Here is a 22,173-nt window from a genome sequence, read left to right as displayed (position 1 = left end):
TATGTGGTCATGTTGTAGAAGGTAAGGCAGAACAGGGGTGTCAGCAGGTAGTAGGATGAGAGTTGGTAATTACAACTGGATTTTTTTAGGGGTTCCAAGCATAAGAAACTGTAAATTCTCCTATTTTCTTTAAAGCTATATCAGTCTAATGAAGCAAAACTACTTTATCTAAAATTTTATTTCTCCATGCATCAAGGAACAGGTTTTCAGTAAGATTCTTTTGTTTGAGGTTGGATGGGTACTACTTTTCTGCTAGTTTCTCCATGGAAAGGGGGTAGAAACTAGTCTTCTTGCTGGCCAATCGAAGCACCATTGCACACACCAACTAGGGTAATCCTTGGCCCCTTTTTGCTATTGCCACTTTTAGGATTTTCTGTGCAATGGTGAAAGCTACACATTTTAACCAAAAAAATGAAGTTTCATACTATCAAGAACTGAGTGGAAGAGAGACATGGTGGTTGCTATTAACTATAGTAGTGCTAAAGAACAAAAAAGACCCTGTCTGATCAGACGTGCCTAATCCAGCACCCTGTTCACACAGTGGCCAACCAAATGCTTGTGGGGAAAATGCAAGGAGGACCTGAGCACAAAAGCAGTATCCTCTCCTGTGGTTTCCAGCCATTGGTATTCAGAAATATACTGCCTCTGGACCTTGTGGTTATGAGTAAACAAGGGGGAGGGAAGCTTTGGTCAGCCCAAGAGCTGCATTCCTTTGGTAGTCACCTCCTGAGAGCCATGTGGCAGAACTGGGTGAGGCTAGAGGCAACAGTAGGCAGAGCAATGGATGCAGTTTTCACCTTTGCACAGTAGGCTACATCTCAGCCATCTAAAAGACATTTCCACATGCAATCCAGGCAAGCAGCATTATCAAAGCTCAAAGATAATTCACAGGCAGTAAGAGAATTCAGGGAGGGCACAGACCAGGGCCAGTGAGAGGTGTGGTCTAGGAAAAGTCATATGGGCCAGAGACAGAGGCCTGGAAACTTCATTTGCTTTCTGTCTTCCATTTAAAGTTGGTGGGGAAGATGGTTCCTTACCATCCATTTGCATTGCTGAGCAGTCACTAAGGTGCAGCATGCTTTAGGGTTAGGCAAACACAAATATTTCCTTTGTGTATGTATCTCTGTTGTCTAAACAAAGCTCTGGGTTGTGCGCAAACAGCAAATGGGAACGTTCGTACCTCCCCCCACCCACCCCAAGCTGAACAGCAGTTGGCAGGTTATAGACTGAAATCAGATGCTGTAACTAACACTATCACAGATGCAGAAGTGGTTTAATAGAAACTTGCTGAGCTCAGATGGTCACATTAGAAACATAATACAGTGGTACCTCTACTTACGAATAACTCTACTTACGAATGGAGCTCTGTCCGCCATCTTGGATGCGGTTTAGATAGGATCTTTTCTACTTACGAATTTTTAGATAGGGTTGCTTCGACTTATGAATTTTTTCTCCCAATGCATTCCTATGGGATTCGACTTACAAATTTTTCCAACTTACAAATGTGCATTCGGAACGCATTAAATTCGTAAGTAGAGGTACCACTGTACAAGATTAAGAACGGCCATTAATTTATGTGTACAAATACATGCACTGGAAGAGAAGAGGGTGGCAACGATGAGGCTGCTTCTAAAATGAAAGATCAGAAAGGGTTCTGTGGTGAAATGTATATAGCAGTGCAGGATTACCAAATCAAATGTACAGGAAAATATTTCCAGCATGAGATCAGGGCAGCAAGGGTGGAATTAACCTCCACTAAACTGCTATCCTTGATCCAACTTAAGAGCATTTAAGAAATGACATAAAAATATGAAGTAGTGATATTTATAAATCCACTTGTAATGGAGAAGAACAAGCATCTGAGAAGGACCCCATAAATCACTAGTAAAGTGTACGCTTTGTAAGTAGATGGATCCAGATTCAATCTCTGGCCATACATATTGGAGAAAGAGCACCACTCCTGGTCTGCAGTGGTGTGTGATAGTCCTACTGTTAGATCAGCTTGAAAAGTGTTGGCCAATGTTTGGTGCAAGTAAGAAATAACACTTGCAACCCATTCCTTTTCATAGCACAACCTTTGGCTTTTTAACTTTTAGGTCCCAGAAATCTGCCCAATGCTAGAGGATTGTGTTAGAAAATGAAGCAATGGCAAACCTGGAAGTGGTGTTTTTTAGGCCATCTTCCTGGATAGCGGTAGACTGGGTAGCTGTTCATAGCCATTCAAGTATTTACAGGGTGCTTCCATTTCTCTTCAAGTAGCTAGTGTCACAGAACTCCTGCGATCTTAATTCACGATCCAGTGTGTTTTGGAATGGGTACTACTTGAAATATTCCATGATATGTTCTCCAATGCCAATGAAATACATTCCTTGGGCTATGCCAAAGAGAGGAGCTATAACCAGTGCACGGCATCCTGCCCCTTTCATGAAGGCAGCAGGGCCCTCGTGAATCCAGACCTTCCTGGAGAGGAGAGAAACAAAGTGGGTTGGTAAAACAGCTCCTGAACAGTTATTGCTACTATCAGTTAGAGGGTTTTTTCTATTTAGGGTTCTCTGAGTACAAGGCAAGGTGGCAGAGAGGAGTCTCCTGATTACTTGCATAGCTTCCTCTCAAGGCAGCAAGTGAGAGCTGCCTCCCCAAATCAAGTAACAGCTGGGAAGCTGGAGGCAAAGGTGGCCAGGACCACAGCATGAAAGGAAAAAGAAACCAAGACTTCCATCCAGAAGTCATTGAACCCCAACTCAACTCACCTCCAACCAGCACAGCCAAAGGTCAGGGATCTTGTGAATTGCAGTCTAGCAACATAAAGAACCAGATAGTTTCCCATCTTTGACACCCCACTGCTTTTTAAAGTTAAAAGCACCCAAGAGTAAGCTGTGTTCAGCAACAGCCATGGCAAGAATTGGGAATCGTCATATTTGTGTTCCGCTGCCCCTTGTGGTCAGTTACTCAGAGCTGCTGACTTTGAATATTTATTTCCTTTGCTGGCTGCTCATTTTCAGTCTTATTTAAATGCTGTTGCAAGGGGGAAAGCTAGCTTATACTCAGAAATACTATGTTTTTTCCAGTATAGAATTGGAAATCATGCATGAGCTTGCTCAATTACCAGCTTTTCCCTCCTAAGAAGAATGAATGAAGCAGAAACTGGAAAACCTTAAAGTAGTGTAGAATGCTACTGTTAAGGGTGCCAGCAACTCTACTCCATTCCATCCTCTCTGCGATTCCTCCAAGCCTGCTGCCACCTTTCTCTTGTGAGTGGATGGTGCAATTTCTGAAGGACCTGACAACTTACATCGCAAAATGTCACTGCAGAACATTGTTAACATAGAACAATGACCTGAGTACCAGTAAAACAAGAGTTCAGGTCTGCTTACCTGGCACAGTCAACGATCCCATTGTAGGTGTCCTCTCCCAGTCCTTTCTTGAGAGTTTGAATTCGGGTCTTTAGAACTAAAACAAGCAGTAATTGATTTAAACCTTTGCAAAGTTGCATGCTTTACAGACTTCTTAGTGCAAGGATACTTAACTGCAAGATTGAGATATTCATTTATTCATTTCATTCCTGGCATGAATAAATGCTCCTGATATTGGTCAGAAATGCAGTGTTGTTATCCCACATCAGTTCTTTATCAATCATCATTCTTTACCATAATAGTAAACACAAGGTGCCTCACTAAAGCATTTCACATACTGTACATAAGTTCCATTGTCCTCACAACAGTGTTGCAGTATGAAAACATGGATGTGCCAAGGGATGTACTATTTTTTTTTTAATTTCTACATTTAAGCTTTCCTAGGCTATTCAGTGGTGTGGAATGAGGATTTCTAGCATATAAACTTATCATTAATTTTTCAGTCTTTATGTTTGTATTTTCATGGCAATCTTATCTTAAATAGATACATAAAAATAAACCTCTCCTTTCTCCAATGAGTTCATGGTTCTCCAGTAGCAGTTGGTTAGATGAAGGGGCTGTGCCTGGTCCCAGTATCACCACTGAGCTTTCTATCCAAGCAGCAATTTAAACCCAGGTTCAACACTCTTATCGGATGGAGTCTGTTCACTGCATTAATATTGTTTCTCTAGTAAGGTTCACTTAATCATTATGCTGCCCCAGCTAATCTGTTGGTCGGCGCTGTTCCAGACAACGCTCGTTCATCATCTATGGGATTTGCTTTCAGGTAAACGTGTTGGTCTGTGAACTCATGTACACTGTGGAGTAAGTCCTATGTCTTAATCTTGCTTCTCCATAAGATGACCAGGAACCTAGGCTTTGTTACAAACAAATACCCAAATGCCCCTAGCTACAACTGTCAAAGATCATTGTAAAACATGCAGATTCATTAAAACTTTTCCTTACAAGTGAAAATTGTGAGGGAAATGTTTACCATGCTCTGGTTTAACTTTGGTACGGACACTCATGCTCAAGCACAATTAGTGAGCTAGTGACTCATGGGCCACATCCATCCTCCCAAAGCAATTTCATTTGGTCCACTGGTGTCCACTAAAATGTAATCAGTGTGTGGTGCAGTGCACATTTTGCTTCATTTCCTGTTTTAAGTAAAAGTAGCAATGAATCTTGTGTATGCGTTTCACACAGTAATTGTATTGTGTCATGCATAGCCTAAAATAGCTCCCTCTATTTTCCTGGAATAAATGGTATAAATTTATAATGGTATAAATGGTATAAATGGAATAAATGGTATAAATGGAATAAATGGTATAAATGGTATAAATGGAATAAATGGTCTGCCTGACACAGTAGGTACTCTTGGTTGCTAACAGAACAACTAAGTGCTCTTAGTTATTCATGTGGTTGGGTAAGAAAAAGCTTCTATATACTCATATGCAAAGTGCAGGTTATTTTGCAGAGCATGTAAAACATTATGGACAATGCAACTTACAAAGCAGCCCCATAAGGAGCTTAATTAATCTTGGGTCTGAGTTGGCAAGGTCTTAATAGTTCATTTGAAGCACTACTGCGGCCTCTTGGGAGGGAATAAAATTAACACACACACACACACACACACACACACACACACACACGTAAGCAAAAGTCACTGCCTTTTGATAGTCGCAGCATCTAATACTTACCATCCAGTGGGGTCACGGCCACTGCAGCCACAGATCCTGCAATACAGCCAGAGATGAATGAATGGAAGAAAGAGGCTTTTTCATCAAGATTCGCCTGCCCCAGATTGTTGATGTTGGCAAAAAGTGGGAAATATATAATAGAAAAGGGCACATCCCTGTTGGGAATGGAAGTGAGACATTTTAGGTAAGCAATACAATTGGCTAATCTCTTGTTGAAGCTGTTTTTCTTAGCCAATTTTCACCTTCCCCTGTTCAACTGTTTCCCCCCATTTGGACTGCCATACTTTCTACCCTTGCAGTTGTTACAGGCTTTTATGTTTTCACACAAGTGTGCTTTCCCCACAGTTGCAACGTGTTATGTACTGAGCTGAATCCTAGAACAATAGGATTCAGAATCAGCGGGAGCTACCCAATCCAACTCCAGGTGGAAGTGAATCCGCAACCTGATTGGCCTGCTGGAGCAGCCAATCAGGCGGCTGGCAGAAGTGAATCTGCTACCTGATTGGCCTGTAGGAGCAGCCAATCAGGCTGCAGGCAGAAGTCAATCCACAATATAATTGGCCCACAGGTGTAGCCCTGAAGTAGCCAATCACGCAAGGCCCATTGTGTAAATAATGTATATAAGCAGATGGTTTTGGGAAAAGAGCCATTCGTCTTCTCTTCTTCTCCTTGATGAATATGAGCTGAATAAAGAGCATGAAATTCACTCTCGACTCCGAGTATATTTCACAACGTATCATGGAATTTTAAAATGTAGGGAGGTTTGTGCTTATGTTTAGCTTTGATCCCACCATCACCTTCAACAAACCCACCCTTGTGCAGTGCAACTGAGAGCAAATCCCTATGTCCAGAGAACAGTCTGAAGATGTGACACATTCTAGCAGCTAAAACTATTTTATTTATTATCCCCACTTTCATTAAAAAAATATATCAAGGCAGCTTTCAACATAATATACAGTATCATTTATCTCTAATTATCTGTAAAACATAATTAAAAGCATCAATAAAACATTAGTTGATACTGTTTGGTTAATATGAGAAAATCTTATTGTGAATGCCTGTCCTTAAGGTATTTTGAGCACAAGTTGATAAGGAATTTGTGAATTAATACAAGACGTTGAACCTGGCCCACTAGCAAATTGGCAACCAGTGTCTCTCAGCAGTGGAGTAACATGTTGCTAATAATCTGCCTCTATGAGCAGTCTGGCTGCTGCATCCTGCGCTAGATGAAGCTTCTGAAGCGGAAGCATCCTGACCTTTTATAAGTTGCTTAAGTGGGAGGCCACCTGTGAATTATATATAAAGTACTTTGAGGTCTTTGGTTAGTATATGGGTTAGCAACCCTTAGTTATACACCACAATGAGGAAAAGAGGGCTGTAGACTCAATATAGATCATAGCTATTGCTTCGGATCCAGATTTCCATGCACAATATGAAGCTCCCACTAATTCTCTCCCACCCCTGGTTAGCTTTAAATGCTCAGGCAGACGTGCAAACAACCAATAGGGACTTACGTGTGAGGTTGCCCTCAGACAGGAGCTCATGCGTACTGTATGGAGTTCCTGGATCTAAGTGATGGTTTAAAAGCCAAAGACCCTCCTTTAGAATGGGAAGCAAATCCTTCTAGGACATGAAGGGCATTTACAGAAATTGAAGCATTCTTCTCTGCCTCTCCAGGTGCAGACCAACACTGAGAATATAGCTCCTTGTTCTGGCACCAGCACATCTCAGCCTGCCTTAGGTAGCCTGAATGCTAAATTTCCTTTCTCAAGACCTCTAGACTAAAGCAGCTTGCCATCCTATAATGAACAGAAAGGAACAATTCACTCTCTTCTAACCTGAGCAGGGTGGCTCCCAACCCTTTATACAGGCCTGCAACTCCCTGGGTGCACAGGAGATCTTTGGCAATCATGAAAGCAGAGGGGCGTTTAGAGGCTGCTGTGGACCCGGCTGTGTAAGGCTGTCCTGGTGGTGAATGGGAGGTGGCAGCCGCTGGTCCATCCTGTCCCAAGGCCTTCTGCTGATGAGCAGCTAAAAGAAAACAAGCAATAAAACTCCTGACTTTCCATTGTCACTCCATGGGTTCCTTGCATTGCTGTCTCAGGGACATCATAGCACCCCATCTCCAGCAACAATTACCCCAACCCCAATATATTCTGGCACTACTACTGTGGGGTAGGACACTTCCTCCAGTTTGGGGGCAATCTTGGCCTACCATGAGGTTCAAGTTGGTCCGTGAAGCCATTTTCCACAAACCATGGCTACCTGTCCATTAGCTGACATAACTGGCCAATGTCAGCAGATGAGTAGGATTCAATTCTGCCGGAGAATGCAGGGAATGTGCTGGTGAAACAGACCCTTGCAGCCAGCAGGTTTGAATTCTTTGATCACCAGCTGGTGAGTGGATGGTTCAATCCTGTTCAGTCTGGCTGTGCATGCCTGTGCATCCCCTAGTAGGAACATGTCTTTGCAGCAAAAGTGTGGTGTGGAGCTGTTTGAAAGCTCTTTTGCAAACAGTTACACAATGCTCTTTAAATGTTTGAAAACCAGAGGTTTAAAGAGCCGCGCAGAGCTATCTGCAAAAGGGCATTTAAACAGCCCTACTCTGCACTTTGAAGTGCCAACAATTAGAAGAAGAAGAGAAGAGTTTGGATTTGATATCCCGCTTTATCACTACCCTAAGGAGTCTCAAAGCGGCTAACATTCTCCTTTCCCTTCCTCCCCTACAACAAACACTCTGTGAGGTGAGTGGGGCTGAGAGACTTCAAAGAAGTGTGACTAGCCCAAGGTCACCCAGCAGCTGCATGTGGAGGAGCGGAGACACGAACCTGGTTCCCCAGATTACGAGTCTACTGCTCTTAACCACTACACCACACTGGCGTAGCATTAACAGGAGATATGGGGAGATTAGGACCTAGCTCACGGGACAGAAAAGGTTCTCCACACCTATATTCTAAGTAACACAGATATTAATTTGCTTATTTGCCCAGTAAAAGCACATTTTGGCAAGTAACCACTGTTAGGCAACAGCAAAATAGGGACAGAAGTACTGTATAACAAAGACAAGTAATGGGAATTAGGGGCTGTGTCTGAGAAATAGAGATAGTTGGAGTTCGTTTAATTCAAGACTTTGCTTTCACCATCATTCTCCCCCCACCCCAGAAGGGGGTGGTGTTGGAATGGGAGCTTACCTAGCCGCCCAGCATCTTGAAGCTGGATTTTCAACATTTCCATTGGAGATGTGACCACTACCTGGCAAGTCCCAGCTCCACAGCCAGCAAGCATCTCTCTCACCAATGACAATTTTTTTCTGTCAAGAGAAGCATACATGCAAAATAAATGCACTTCCACAACTATAGGCTTGCCAAACTTTGCTGCTGAGGACAAGAAGGGAAAAGATCCTCATTTCTTTCCCAGCTCTTGTCAAGAGATAAAGGTTGAGCTGGTCCTTTTGATGGTGGGTGGCTGAGGTGCCTTGGCTTCCTGCCATCAGAATGGTGAGCCCTTGGGTGGAATTTAGTGTTGCACTGTAATCATTCCACCAGCACAAGCATTTCTGCTTGCCAGACAGAACGATCTTCTCCCACACGGTTCTGAGTGTTCTCCCAATCCTCCAGAGCAGATTTGGGTGATGCTTGAGTGGGTGGGGGAACTCCCATTGTCCTAGCAGAACTCTTTGTGATAGTTTCTACCAGCATACCAGGTTAGTTGAATCCAGCCCCTAAAGTTTCACTACAGGCCATTATACAGAGGAACTCAGAGCACCTTGGGTGATCCGTACTAAGACAAGCCTCTGCTCCCTTCCCACAAGTCAGGGACAAAGATTGCATTCTTATATATGTTTGGTTGGGAGTAAGCCCTATTGAACACAGTGAAGCTCTCCTCTGTGTAAACATGCATAGGGTTGCACTGAAGAGGAATGGCAAGGACCTAGTAGTCAAAGATTTTGGCCTGGCTACCAAGGCTAGATGAAATTAGTGGACCTGTGGAGAGGAGCATTGTCTGCCAAAAGAAGTCACTGTTAAAGGTGCAAGAGCAGAAGCTCACACACACACACACACACACACACACACACACACACACACACACAACATCTTCTTCAAAGATCTTAGGATCCATGTGTAAATATCTGCTCCTCTCTCTACAGGTACATAAGCCTCTTGGCTCACCTGAGATGTGAACTGCCTATAGCTCGTAGCCTGCAAATACAGACTACTACACCAAAGAACACTCGCAGGATTCAGATAGCTCTGCTCAAATTCAACTGCAGCACATGGCTAATAAGAATTATTAATGGTATTATTAATGATTAGTCATAATCCAAAATTTTCAAATCATAAACATCCACATATAATGTATGTATAAGTCCATAAACAACAAATAGCAAACGTAATAAATTGCTATCAGGGAACACGACGACGAAGGCAGGATACCTTTAAATAGATAATGTCCAAAATATTGTAGTGGTAGGTGTTCCAAGGTGTAGAATGCAGTAATGAACAGCAAACAAAACTGGAATAGAACAGTGTTTCCGGGATAAGTCAACTGTTTCAAGGATGAATCTTAATCAGCGAATCAATTCCAAATGAATTGTCCATTCAGGTACATATAATAACTCTAGACCAGTGCTCACTAACAAATGTAGCCAGCTGATCAGGTAACAGCTCTCCACTTTGAACAGTGAAGGTGGCTACCGTATTTTAGCTCAAGCCTTCTGTGCCTCTATTAGTGGGAATTTCAGGAGTGAACCCTGTCAGAGGAACGACTACAGATTCATCACACACACACACACACACACACACACACACACACACACACACACACACGTGCCTCTACACTGTCACTGTGACCTAAAGCCAGGACATTGGTAGGAGGCTATCAGGATTTGATGATGGTTAGGCTGACTGTTATTATTCTCATGGTATTTATTTTCACATGCTGCTCTGATGGTGTTTAGCTTTTAAAAAAACCTATAATTTATTCATGATGAGATTTTGGTGTTTCATTGTATTCTTTGAACTGTTTTATAGGAGGGTTTTTGGTTTTGAATAGCATCCCACAAATGGCAAAATAACAATAAAGAAAGATAGACGAATAGATCAATAAATAATAAAAACAAAGAAACTGGAATACCCATCTTGGGAGAGTAACTGTCGGAAGAAATCATTGGCTGCCAACTTGATTGCTTTTTCAGGAGTGACAAGAGTCAGGTTTACAGCAGCCCCTGTGAGAAGATGGGAGAGGCAATAAGGCACCCAGTTTTATGGTACATTAATATATTACTCCTCTGGTAATATGTACGTACTAAACACACTTTCTGGAAGTTTCTGGAAGGTAGCAAATTAAAATATTAATGATATCCCAATTAAAATGATATTAAACTGGATGAAACACTAGCACTAGAAATATTTCCCCAATTTAACATGGAATGCCAAATGTCAGAAAAAGTTGCTTATAAAGTCTTGCAGTTTCCAGGAGTCCAGTTTCCTTGCTCTCTGGACTTGGTGCATGAAGAATGAATTCAAGAGGGCACTGTTGGTCACATAAATTAATTGGCTTCCAAGAGAAAAAATCAAAATTACAAGAAATATTACTTGATAAAGAAGATAAACATTTGACTAATTTATATAAATATTTGCTAGAATGGAACCTTAAAGATGAGGTGGTTAAGTGCAGTATGGTTAAATGGGCACAAGACATAGGGAGAACAATCTACAGTGTACAGTGGGATAAATTGTGGTCCGAAAGCTTAAGATTAAGAAAACATAATGAAAATGGCCTACAGATGGCACTTAACCCCGGAGAAAATAGGGAGAATTTATAAATCGGAATCGAACAAATGTTGGAAGTGTCACAAAAATATAGGTACATATATGCATTGCTGGTGGTGGTGTGAAGGTGTGCAGGATTTCTGGAATAAAATATATGAGAAAATGAAAAGTATGTTAAAACTAACCTTCGCAAAAACACCTGAGATATTTCTACTAAGCATGATTCCAGAAAGCGTTCCCAAAGATAAGAGGAGTATTTTGTTGTATGGGGGTGCAGCAGCCCGGACACTGATAGCACAAAAATGGAAGGGTGAAGAACTGCCAGGGGTGGAGGAATGGCAAATTAAGATGGTGGAATATATGAATTTGGCCAAAATGACGGCAGCAATTAGGAACGTTCCTAGACAACAGACCCAAAACGAACGGCAATTAGTGGAAGAGTATCTCAAAAAAGAAGGCATTAAGACAGAGTTGGTGATTTGCTTAATTTAAAGAATGCATGAAGAGAATGAATTATTAAAGATAAGGAGGAGAGGTTTTATTTTTAGAGAATTAGGAGAAAACAAGCAGAGGAGGAAAAGGATAAGTAAGTGTTAAGTCGATAATCGGAAGTTCTTTTTATAAATTACTTTTTTAAACACTGGTTGTTGTTTTTTTTTCCCTTGCTTCGGTTCTTTTCCTTTCTTTTTTTTTGGTTTTCTGTCTTTTGTCCTCTTTTTTTTTGGTTAACCTGACTTTACCACGATTATGAGCATTCTTTAGTTAAATCTAATCTAAGGTTGATGTGGGGTGAGGTTATTTTCTTTATGTTATATCTTTATTATCACTTTATTATGGGTTATATTTTCAGTATTATTTCATTATTTATGATTTTGTATGTTATGATTTCTTTATTATTTATATCTTTATTTTGTTTGGTTATGTATGAATTTAAGAAATTGTATTTTAATATGAATTTCAATAAAGATGATGTTTTAAAATTAAAAAAAAAGAGGGCACTGTTGGTCAATTTTAAAGATTGTGATGGGACAACAGGGAAATGGTAGTCTCTTAGCTAGTTAAACACAAGTACCGTAACTGTGAAATACGAATTAATTTGTTACCGGATGCTCAGACAGCCATTTTAGTGCCCTAATAGCCTCCTGTGAGGCATAGCAGGAAATCTGGGTTTCTCAAAAAAGCACCCCTGAACTCTCCAAAAGTTCCTCTTTGATCTGTCACTGGCCACCTGAAATTGTGCAGTCCAAGAAGGACAGGCGCCGGGTTGTCCCCAAGATTGGAGCACATGTGACATCATACGCGTGCCACACATCACGTGACCTCACACACATCTTCCAATGCCGTGCAGACTGGACCAGCTCGGCCTAGTGGAAGGCTGCACTGGCCTGTGCAGTGTTGGGAGACACTGAGGGGACCGCACTGGTCTGCACAGCATCTCTTGATATTGTGGGGACCAGTGCGGCTGTCAGGAGTATGGGCAGGAGTCAGGCTCTGGGGCCTGTAGTGCCTTGCAGGACTGGGGCCTGCCTCAGCTTGTGCTGGGGAAGCAAGGCGTGGCCACACAGGTGAAGACCTCAGCTTGTGCTGGAGAGGCAAGGAGTAGTCACCCAGGTGAGACCACTTGAGATCTCATTGCACCTGGTGGCAGGAGCTGGGAGGGATAAAAGCCCAGCATTTCCCTTCAGCTCTTTGCCACAGCAACGCTATCCCTGCCTGGTTGCATCTGGCCTCCTGCTCCTTGGACCGTCGCCTTGCTCCTCGACCCTTGGACCTTCGCCTTGCTTCCTGTTCCCTGGACCTTCGCCTTGCTTCTTGTTCCTTGGACCTTCGCCTTGCTCCTTGCTCCTGGGACCCTTGCTTTGCCTTCGCCTTGCTCCTTGCTCCTGGGACCTTCGCCTTGCTTCTTGTTCCTTGGACCTTCGCCTTGCTTCTTGTTCCTTGGACCTTCGCCTTGCTTCTTGCCCCGTGGACCTTCGTCTCTGCCTTGCTCCTTGACCCTGCAACTGCCTGCTGCTGGACCCTCAGTCCTGCACCTGTTCCTGCTTCCTCACCACCATCTTGCCTCTGGTCCTGACGCCCGCCGACCGGACCGTGACAGCGGCCTAGCAGAAGGCTATCCATTTTTACACAGAGAGTTTTGCAGTTCCTTGAAGTACAAAAAATACAGTGGTACCTCAGGTTAAGAACTTAATTCGTTCTGGAGGTCCGTTCTTAACCTGAAACTGTTCCTAACCTGAGGCACCACTTTAGCTAATGGGGCCTCGTGCCACTGCCGCGTGATTTCTGTTCTCATCCTGAAGCAAAGCTCTTAACCCGAGGTACTATTTCTGGGTTAGCAGAGTCTGTAACCTGAAGCGTCTGTACCCCGAGGTACCACTGTATGCATTATGAAAATCCTCCCGCCTTTTATTAAAATATGCTCTCTTTTTATTGGGTTTTATAAACAAGAATACATATAAGTATACCAAGTTTTTTCATGTCATTTGTATATCACAAAAATAGCATAATAAACATGGAAAAATATCTACAACATATGTTTCAAAGAAAGAAAGAAAGAAGGCGGAAGAGGGGGAAGGGGAATGGTGAGTGGGTCGCAGTTGGGCGGTTATGCTTCTATTCTTCTACTTGGGGGGCGGGGGTTGTGTCAGCGTTACTTGTATGGGTTCTCTTACTATTCACTTGTATTTCCTTGGTGGGTTGAGGGTGGCTTAGGGTGTGGTTGGGTCGTCTTTGGTTGGTTGTAGTGAGAGTTGTTTTGTGTGTGAGTGGGGTGTTAGTGTGTATTTTTTAATCAGGTTAACCAGATTGATTCATATGCTGTTGGCGGATTCTTGTTGTCTTGTTGGGCTGTGTATGTGATAAAGGGGAACCAAACCAGGATGAAGGTATCTTCCTCTATTTGTCCCCGTGTCATTTTTAGTTTATTGGTTAGTTTTTCTAATAAGGCTGTTTTCCATACTATTTGATACCATTGGTCCATGCTTACTCCTGACAGGTCTCTCCAGTGTCTGCCTATGTTGTTAAATATGGTCTTTTGATACCAATATTTAATGTTTCATTTCAAACATCCCCTCTCAGATTGTCTCTATTGTTCAGCTGAGATAATTTAAAAAACAGCAAAAGCATTTTGCCCATTGCGCTTTGCTATTGCAGTTCAGACAAAAAGGATGACCTTTCCATTTTTATAAGCATTACCTCGATACATGCCAAAGAACCCCTCAGATTTAATTGTCTTCACCAAACAATCTCTCCTAGAATAAGAGAGGAATAGAGAGAGAAAAGAGTTTGCAACATGTATTTCAATATTGCGACTGACTTTTGTGACTTTGACCAGTTCCCCCAACTGTCTGATGTTCAGTAGGTGCTTACTTGGGCACAGCGTTCTCAGCTATAGCACCAAAACTACGGAACTCCTTTCCCAAATACATTTGCTCTCCCCAATCTCTGTTGGTCTTTGGGCAACAAGAAAAGGTGGTGGTGTTTTTCAGGTCACTTTCTGAATTTAATTTGTTGTTGATATATCCCTGCTGCTTGGTTGGTTGTGACTACTGCATTTTATATTTGCAACAATTTTTTAGCTACTTTTCAGAATGTAAATTTAGAAAACCAGAATACATATGTTTGAGTGAGTTCCAGCACCTCTTTTTCTAAAAAAAAACACAGTACTGGTCATGATTATCCCCCTTCTCATTTAATCCCCACAATAACCCTGTGAGGTAGATTAGACTGAGAGGCAGTGAGGGTTGAAAGATACATAATTCAAACCAGATTGGACTCTAATACCCATCTTAGAGCCTAATACCCCATGCCATACCACACATATCACATTAAACAAAGTCTTACAACACATACATTCCGGTGTAGATGGCTTGTCCTTGCTGGTTCTGGAGACGGGTTTTGGCCAAATCAATGGGGAAAACACAAGTCACCCCCACAAGTCCTGCTATACCTCCGTTGATTAACTTAGCTGGAAGGCTGTAAAATATAAAATAAGTTACAATTGTATTCCTTGGTACAGGGATTCTAGCTGTTGTTGTTGTTGTTGTTGTTAGTCACCACCACACTTATATTCACCCTTTCCTCCAAGGAGCACAAGGCAGCAGACATACATGCATGCCCTGATAGCTTTCCACCACAGTTATATAGCCCTTGGTCCAAAAAGTTTCCCACACCCCTGCTTTAAAGCAATTCCATGAGCTGTGATAGGAGCCTCCGTGAACTTCACATTTGTTATATTCTTTTGTGCTCATCCTGGCACTCGCATTCAGTTGCAATGCACATGGGGGGGGGGTTGTTTTTAAGAACATTGCTGGATCTGGTTTATCTAGTGCAGGATGAACAGCAGCTGAGTTGATGTGTGCAGGAAGCCAAGAAACAAGGCATGAAGACAACAGTCTATCCATGCAACCACACACCTACATACACACTTCAGAAGAAGCAAACTTCTTCTGAACACATTTTGGCAAGTAACCACTAATTTTTCTAAGCCTCTTTGAGAAGCCCCTAAACTAGCACATATCACTGCATCTTGTGGTAGCAGATACCGTAAGCAAATTATGCCTTGTGTGAAGAAGTGTTTTTCCTATCTGTCTTGAATCAGCTTTCCTTCAATTTTCACTAGGTCACTTTTAGTATTAGTATTGTGAACTAGGATAGTCACTGTTTCTGCACCATGATTTCTGTTCATGCCCATAATCACAAGGAAACATTTTTGTCAGGACCAGAAGCGTCAGGGCATCAAAATCATACATAGCGTGGAGAAAGTTTTCTTTCTTTTTCTTTTTTTATCTCCTTATCTCATAATATACTAGAACCCATGATCACCCAATGAAGCTGAACAGTAGAATATTCAGGGAAGACAAGAGGAAGGGCTTCCTCACACAGCAGCATAATTAAACTCAGGAATTCACTACCACAATATAAGGTGATGGCCACCAACTCAGACAACTTTAGAGGAGGATTAGACAACTGCAGGGAGGACAAGGTCACCAATGGCTACTCTTCACAATGACTGTATACAGCCTCTAGGATTCACGGGGAAACAACAGCATTGTCCTGATGTCCTGCCTATGGGCTTCCCATTGGCATCTAGCTGGCTAGTGTAAGCTAGACTGGTCTTTGGTCTGATTCAGCAGGGCTCTTCTTATGTTCCTAGTCAACACTGGAAGACCAGGCTCACGGGATAGATGACATCAACAAGCAACAAGCTTAGAGATGGCTCTGGGCTATTTTACAACTTGAACAACACCAAGCCAGGTTATTCAGCCTTTCAGGCAGAATTAAAACTAACAAAAATGTCTGAAAAATAGAGGACATTAACTATCCTCTGCTCCATCCTGTATCCTGTCCACCAGTTCCCACAGACAAGCCAAGCATCAGTTATATCAATGGAGCACAGAAACCCCCACTTTCAAACGGCAAGGAGCAAAAAGGACAGGGCTGACCTAATCTTCTTCTTGCCCCTCATTGTTCCTTGGGGATGTTGTTTCTTGGTGACAACAGCAGCTGCTTGTGGTGCTGACACAGGACAATTATTTCAAATATGGAAGTGCATTCCTCTTTGTCTTTGTTCTGCTGGGGAAGAGAACACCATTAGTGCTTCTTGACGTGCTACTTGCCAGGGGTATATTACAGGTAACAAATGGCAATGTCAGTTCTAAAACATAGAGGCAATTTATCACTTAATCAGCTCCTGGAGAACAGTGAAGTCAGATGAATAGCTTCCCAGAGGCCACCAGACACAAAAAGAGGGGCTTTTGTCTCAAATGCAACCCAACCTGGGCACTTTTGAGCCACTATTTTGTGCCAAGGAAACACCTACCATTCTGGATCCAGAGAGGCCAAAGAATCTCGAGAGGAGGAGACGTGGGCACCAAGGGGGATGAGACAAGGGTTAGAGAACATCAACCAGACATTGCCCCCTGAAGTCTATAATACTGATCACAGAATTTGGTGGGGAAATGATGACTAAAACCACTAGGAGATGCATAGAACTGTGACATAACTCTATTAATCTCTGAAGTGGGAAATTAGTGGGTATTGAAGGTACCAAAAAGTGAGGTTCTGGAGTTCCATGAAAGATGGCCCAGTATGCTGTGAGTGGGGAGTTGGCTTGGATGGACAAATAGGAACTACTACAGATTATTTGTTAAGTATCTCATTCTTTGAGATCAGCAATAAAGAGATAAATGTTGCATCTCTGCGAAATTTAGAAGACTCGCTGTTGAATCTGGGTCTTTTTCTGGCAGTGAGATCAGAGTAGGATAATCTTGTTGGTTTTACTTCACCTGAGGGTGGCAGCAAAAGACTTCTGAAATCCTGGAGAATGACAACAACAGGGAAGCATGAAAGGCATGACATGTTCAAACAATTTCCATGCTTTTGAAGGGGTTGGGAGTGTCTTGATGTTGCCTTAGCGGCCATCATTGAACAAAAGACTGTGTGTATTCATGGTCATCATTATGCTGTTTGTGTGTTATATAACTTACTTGCCCAGCCATGCCAAAAGAAGTCAAGCAACAATTTCGCAAGGCCAATGAGTCACACATAAACAATTAGTCATATATAACCAGCTAGAATAATTTAATAATATTGTTGCTACGAAATATTTTTCTGGTTCTCTGCTTATTACCAAAATACAACTAGTGAATTTGCAGTTAGTATTTCTTCCAAGGTGGTGCACATTTGGTTTTCAGGCTGACGCCCATCCACTTACTTACTCTCAGCAAGGTAGTGGCCTCATGTGCCTTCAGACCTAACCCTGGGGCATATGTGCATGAGTTATACCACAAGTGCCAAAGGCAGCATCTGAAATGTGGTAGCAGTTTGCACAGATAGTGTCATTCTGGCTACTGAAGTCCAAAGCAATCTATTCTAGCATTCCACTCTAGAACAGGGGCTAACAACTGTCATATAAGCTAGTTAGGGTAGAATACCATTTTTAAAAGAAAAGAAAAAGAAGAAATATATAGACCTTCCCTTCTTGCTGCTCTGATGTGCATTTAATGATAGGAACAGTTGTACCCACAGGAACAATGGAAGGTGTGGCATAGGATAATCTTAGAATCATAGAATTGTAAAGTTGGAAGCAACCCTAAGCATTATCTAGTATCCAACCCCCTGCAATGCAGGAATATGTAGCTGTCCCATTTGAACCTGCAACCTTGACGTTATCAGCACTGTGCTTTAACCAACTGAGCTATCAGGAAGCTCACAAACAACATTACACATTTGAACACATGTCTCTAAATTACTGTGTGTGAGGCATGTAGGTCCCTGACAGTATAAGAACATCTTTGTAAGAAATAGCTAAACAGAACAAAAGAATTTCTGTCCTTCATCTATAACTATTAGGAATCTGAAAGACATTCCTCCCCAGAGTTAGGACTTCATAAAGAAAAGCATGCATTGTAGACTGCCTCTGAAATATGAAGTATTAGAATATATCCCTGTGAGTGAAACACATGCAAATTCAGAAGTCAGGAAAGATGGGAAGCTAGCTTACCTTCCTTATTTGCAAGCAGCCAGTTCCCTCCCTTCCTTCCTTCTCTCTCTGTTTTTAGCATCTGACTCACATCTGGATTCCTCCAACTAGCAAACCCTATCCAATGTTTAAGGGACGGTTCACAAATTCCCAGTGATTTTGTGTAAACACACTGTAAGTGGGAGAGGGGAAAAAACACACACATCTCTGTGTGGATTACTCATCAAGCCTCTCCTTTTTGGCCCTGGCAAAGGAAGTGCCCCAAACCCCACCCAGGAGAACAAGCACGCCTTAAAAATGTGCTTTTAACCTTAAAACCGGTTTTTAGACAAACACTGTTTACATTTCAGCCTGCTTAGGCAAGTGCTTTTCCACAAGTGCCAGCTGTAATTTCACTGGTTGTTAACAGCAACACTTTCTTTGCTATTAACTGGGGAAGTGAGGTATAATGGCAATGCGGTGTTGCTGTTGACCCCTGACATCAGTCAGTTGAAGTCTAACCTCAATTATGAAATCATTACATGGCCATAGGACAAGATAGTTTCCCCCAAAGCTCTGTTCTCCATTTGCAGTGTAAGAATAACAACCCTGTGCATAGCTGCCAAGTTATCCCTTATTTTAAGGGATTTTCCCTTATGCTGAATAGGCTTCCTCGCGAGAAAAGGGAAAACTTGGCAGCTATGACCCTGTGTCCTACGCTTCAGGATTACTAAAACAACGTACAAGAAGTTAACATCTAATTCCTGCCAGGGACAGTATCGCCCGCTGCTGTGGTGGCAGCAATGGCTGCAGTGCACTCCTTGGAGGCTAGATTGGCTGCCTCCCTGGCAGCCCCCCCATGCCACCTCCACAGTGGCCTCTTGGGAAAGAGGAGGCACTGCTGGTCTCCTCACACCCCTAGGAAAGAAATGGCAGCAGCTGCCCTCTGGGGTCTACTGGGCTCTGCACCCTACTCCCACCCCATGGTGTCCGATTCCTACTTAAACCATCAGGCAAGGTTAATTTGATTCCCACCCACCCCTTGTTCTCAATGTAGATCCTCACTCACCCCTCCTTCCCCAGCCAAAAGTGGTGGTGCCATTTTGTGGTTCGCCTCAGGTGCCGAAATGTCTTCGGTCGGCCCAGATTCCTGCAGCAAGTTTTTCTTCATGTGGAATAGCTAGGCCAAAATGCATTGAGCTTCAGGGATCCTGCTTATCCAAGTGTGTATTCTTAACAACCAAAAAATATACACAAGTTCTATAAGGATAACCATGTTTGTTTTTACAGACTAAATACTAGAAAATCTACTGTCACAAAAGCTTGTGTGATAAAACATTTACTCACAGGATTCTTTGTGGTTTAGATGTCCTATTAATACTTAAGGGCATATATAAGATATTTTAACTACTTCCTTCCTGCTTTTATGTAGATTCAGGGCCAAACTAGGCCAGACATTAAATACTTCGAACCAGTATCTACACTGGGAGAAAATTCCCTATTGCTGCCAATGGGGGATTTCCTACAAACCCAAATACTGGTTAAATCCCCCCTCCACACCTGTTGTGTAGAAATTTTGTTTTCGTTTTTTCCCCGTGTAAATGGTTTGCAATATGCGAGTCTCTCGTGTCGAATGCCAACATGCCACATTGGGATTTAAACAGAAAATAATAATTAAAGGAAGCATCATGTTCCTTAAAATCCAGGACATTTCAGTCAAATTCCTAGGCAAACACGGGATATTTGCTCCCTTTTCTTTCGCTGACACCCCACCCCCACTTCTGAAACACTCTTTTCAGACACATTTCACTTCAGTTCATTCTTTCAGGAAACTCTAGGCCATCAATCCTGTTGTTACCACAGGAAAATGTGTTTCTTGTGCAGTTTATGTCTCTGAAACATTTGCTCAAGGGCCATTGGTGTGTAGAGAAACAAGATGTGCATTAATTTCCTCAATAATTTTACCTGGGACAAAATGGACACTAATACATTGGCTTCTGCTGTTCTAAGTTTTGTTCTTCCTTCTGCACTGGTAGAGAAACAAAAAAAGAAAGCAATACCTACCTCAGCAAGCTGGTGCTTTCTGTTCAGTCATGTTCCAGTATATTCTGTTAGCCATCAGCCTTGCAAGACTCCAGATTATTTCTGGAATCCATTAATGTCTGTTGTTGCCAAACTTCTTAGATATCAGCAAACTAGGGGCCCTTCAGGCATAAATGACCCTTAGGCAACATCATCTGTTCCCTGCCTCAGTAGTAACTGTGGCAACTGAGATATGTAGAGGACAGGGAGTGGCCATGGCTATGAGGCTCTCCAGCAGTCTGTAGACCGGGGGGGGGGCGCTGTTGGTCAGTGCTCCCTTTACGAAATGGTCAAACAGGAATGTTCCATTTATGTCTATCTGCACAGTGCTCTGGCCCCAATGCCACCCCCCTGCTTTCAATATTGGGCCTGAGATTGCAGGGTCAAAGAGGCTGTAATTGTGGAACAGTCTAGTTTGTATGTTACATTCTTTACCATGTAATTGTAGAGTCTGAAAGTACACTGGGGGTCAACTAGTCCAAGCCCTGGCAATGCAGCAGTATGTTATGGTTAGGTTGGTAGGAAGAGAGTGTGTGAAACGAAGACTCTTCTCTACTGTCACTGAATTACTTTTTATTATATACGGGCAATATGTGACTAGGCCTTGAGCGATGCAGGTACAGCTCAGCTAAGTTCTCTTAATGTGATCCTGCGAAGGATTGAGTGTGAAGTTTGAAATGCTCCAAGCAAAAACTGCCTTCCTGATATTTTGCCTTTTCTGACCTTGTAAATTGTGTTGTCAGTGCTTGATCCCACCAGTACACACACCCATGCATATTGAAGGAGGAATTACTATGTTTCAGTTTCAGGCAACATGTGAAATGTTCCCATCTCAGTTTTAGCATTAGGCACTGGAAAGCTAAACCCTGATATTTATTTAAATTAATTTAGGTCAATGAACAACTATTATTTTTCCACAAATTGTTAAGATTTCAAGTGCATAGAGAGTTCCTAGTCTCTCAAGGACACATACATCTTCTCACCAATGGTTGGTCTGAGGTCTGTTCAGGGCCTGATGATGCTGAATCAGAGACGAGTGATGCTTGTTGGTGTGACCTGAAAGCACCAGCAGCTGCCTTAATCACTCCTTTAATAAGTCTGAAAGAGTGACCCCTTTGTAGAGGAGGGGCAGAGAGGACAGCTCATCTTAGACTACCTGGCTGTCAGAACCAGTGCATGATTTAAGCACATGACAAAACCTTCTGTTATCACACAACCTGGAAAGCAGATTTTGTATAAAAAACTTTAAAGGCGTTCTTTATTGAATGCAGATTTCCAGGCAGGGAGCAATTGGAACAGCAAAGTCTGAGTGAGGATGTCTATGAAATCTCTGGAAGCTCTTACTGCCCTCATATAGAGAAATTCCAAAAAAGGAGCCTGTATTATTATCTTCAAGTGGGACTGCCGCACTGGAGACACAGCTGGTCATTTGGAAAGGCTTCAGTTGCAAAATCTCACTTCTGGAAAATGACCCTGCTTGTTTCCCATGCCTTGAAGCCTGACAACTAAATAAAAGCGATTGATCTGATCTTCCAGTACTCCAGGCACAGAAGTACTGGTGCACTGACAAAAAAGAGTTATGAACTTTTTACAATCCCTAAGCACACATAACTTGTTATGGAAAACAAAACGTTGGCAGAGAACATGTGGTTGCTGGCTGGGCTGGTGAAGGGGGAGCAGAGGTTACTGCACCCAACAGGAAAGGAGGCACTTCTGCAGGAAACTATGTTCAAAAACAGAAATTACATTACAAGCTTCTGCCACCC

At 42.5% G+C, this 22,173-nt stretch overlaps 1 protein-coding gene across 3 annotated transcripts; it reads right to left on the bottom strand.

The window, feature by feature from the left end:
* Positions 1-1,810: 1,810 nt before the first annotated feature.
* On the bottom strand, positions 1,811-20,493 carry SLC25A18 (solute carrier family 25 member 18). Of its 3 annotated transcripts, XM_035127360.2 has the most exons (11): positions 20,390-20,493; positions 19,395-19,505; positions 16,308-16,434; positions 14,716-14,838; positions 14,059-14,114; positions 10,226-10,316; positions 8,284-8,402; positions 6,931-7,123; positions 5,093-5,247; positions 3,375-3,450; positions 1,811-2,460 (listed from the first exon to the last, which is right to left on the bottom strand). In XM_035127360.2, exons 3-11 carry the CDS (start codon positions 16,328-16,330, stop codon positions 2,319-2,321), a joined length of 978 nt encoding a protein of 325 aa, XP_034983251.1. In that variant the 5' UTR covers positions 16,331-16,434; positions 19,395-19,505; positions 20,390-20,493; the 3' UTR covers positions 1,811-2,318. The 3 variants fall into 3 exon arrangements, with proteins under 3 accessions (XP_034983251.1, XP_034983250.1, XP_034983249.1); XM_035127359.2 differs by lacking the exons at positions 19,395-19,505; positions 20,390-20,493 and adding an exon at positions 18,368-18,550 and having other exon boundaries at positions 16,308-16,437; XM_035127358.2 differs by lacking the exons at positions 19,395-19,505; positions 20,390-20,493 and adding an exon at positions 18,368-18,550.
* Between the last annotated feature and the right edge of the window lie 1,680 nt (positions 20,494-22,173).

This window comes from Zootoca vivipara, chromosome 10 (genome assembly GCF_963506605.1).
Source record: "Zootoca vivipara chromosome 10, rZooViv1.1, whole genome shotgun sequence".
NCBI classification, from domain to species: domain Eukaryota; kingdom Metazoa; phylum Chordata; class Lepidosauria; order Squamata; family Lacertidae; genus Zootoca; species Zootoca vivipara.
This window is presented reverse-complemented; position numbering and strand designations above follow the sequence as displayed.

What these genes read in the sequence shown, in the direction of transcription:
- SLC25A18 (XM_035127360.2), bottom strand. Translation starts at nt 16,330, where the DNA reads ATGAGGGGCAAGAAGAAGATTAG. An exon ending in TCAAGATGCTGGGCGGCTAG is followed by an intron (nt 7,124 to 8,283) that starts GTAAGCTCCCAT and finishes GTTTTCTTTTAG; the next exon opens with CTGCTCATCAGCAGAAGGCC. An exon ending in GGGATCGTTGACTGTGCCAG is followed by an intron (nt 2,461 to 3,374) that starts GTAAGCAGACCT and finishes TCTCCTCTCCAG; the next exon opens with GAAGGTCTGGATTCACGAGG.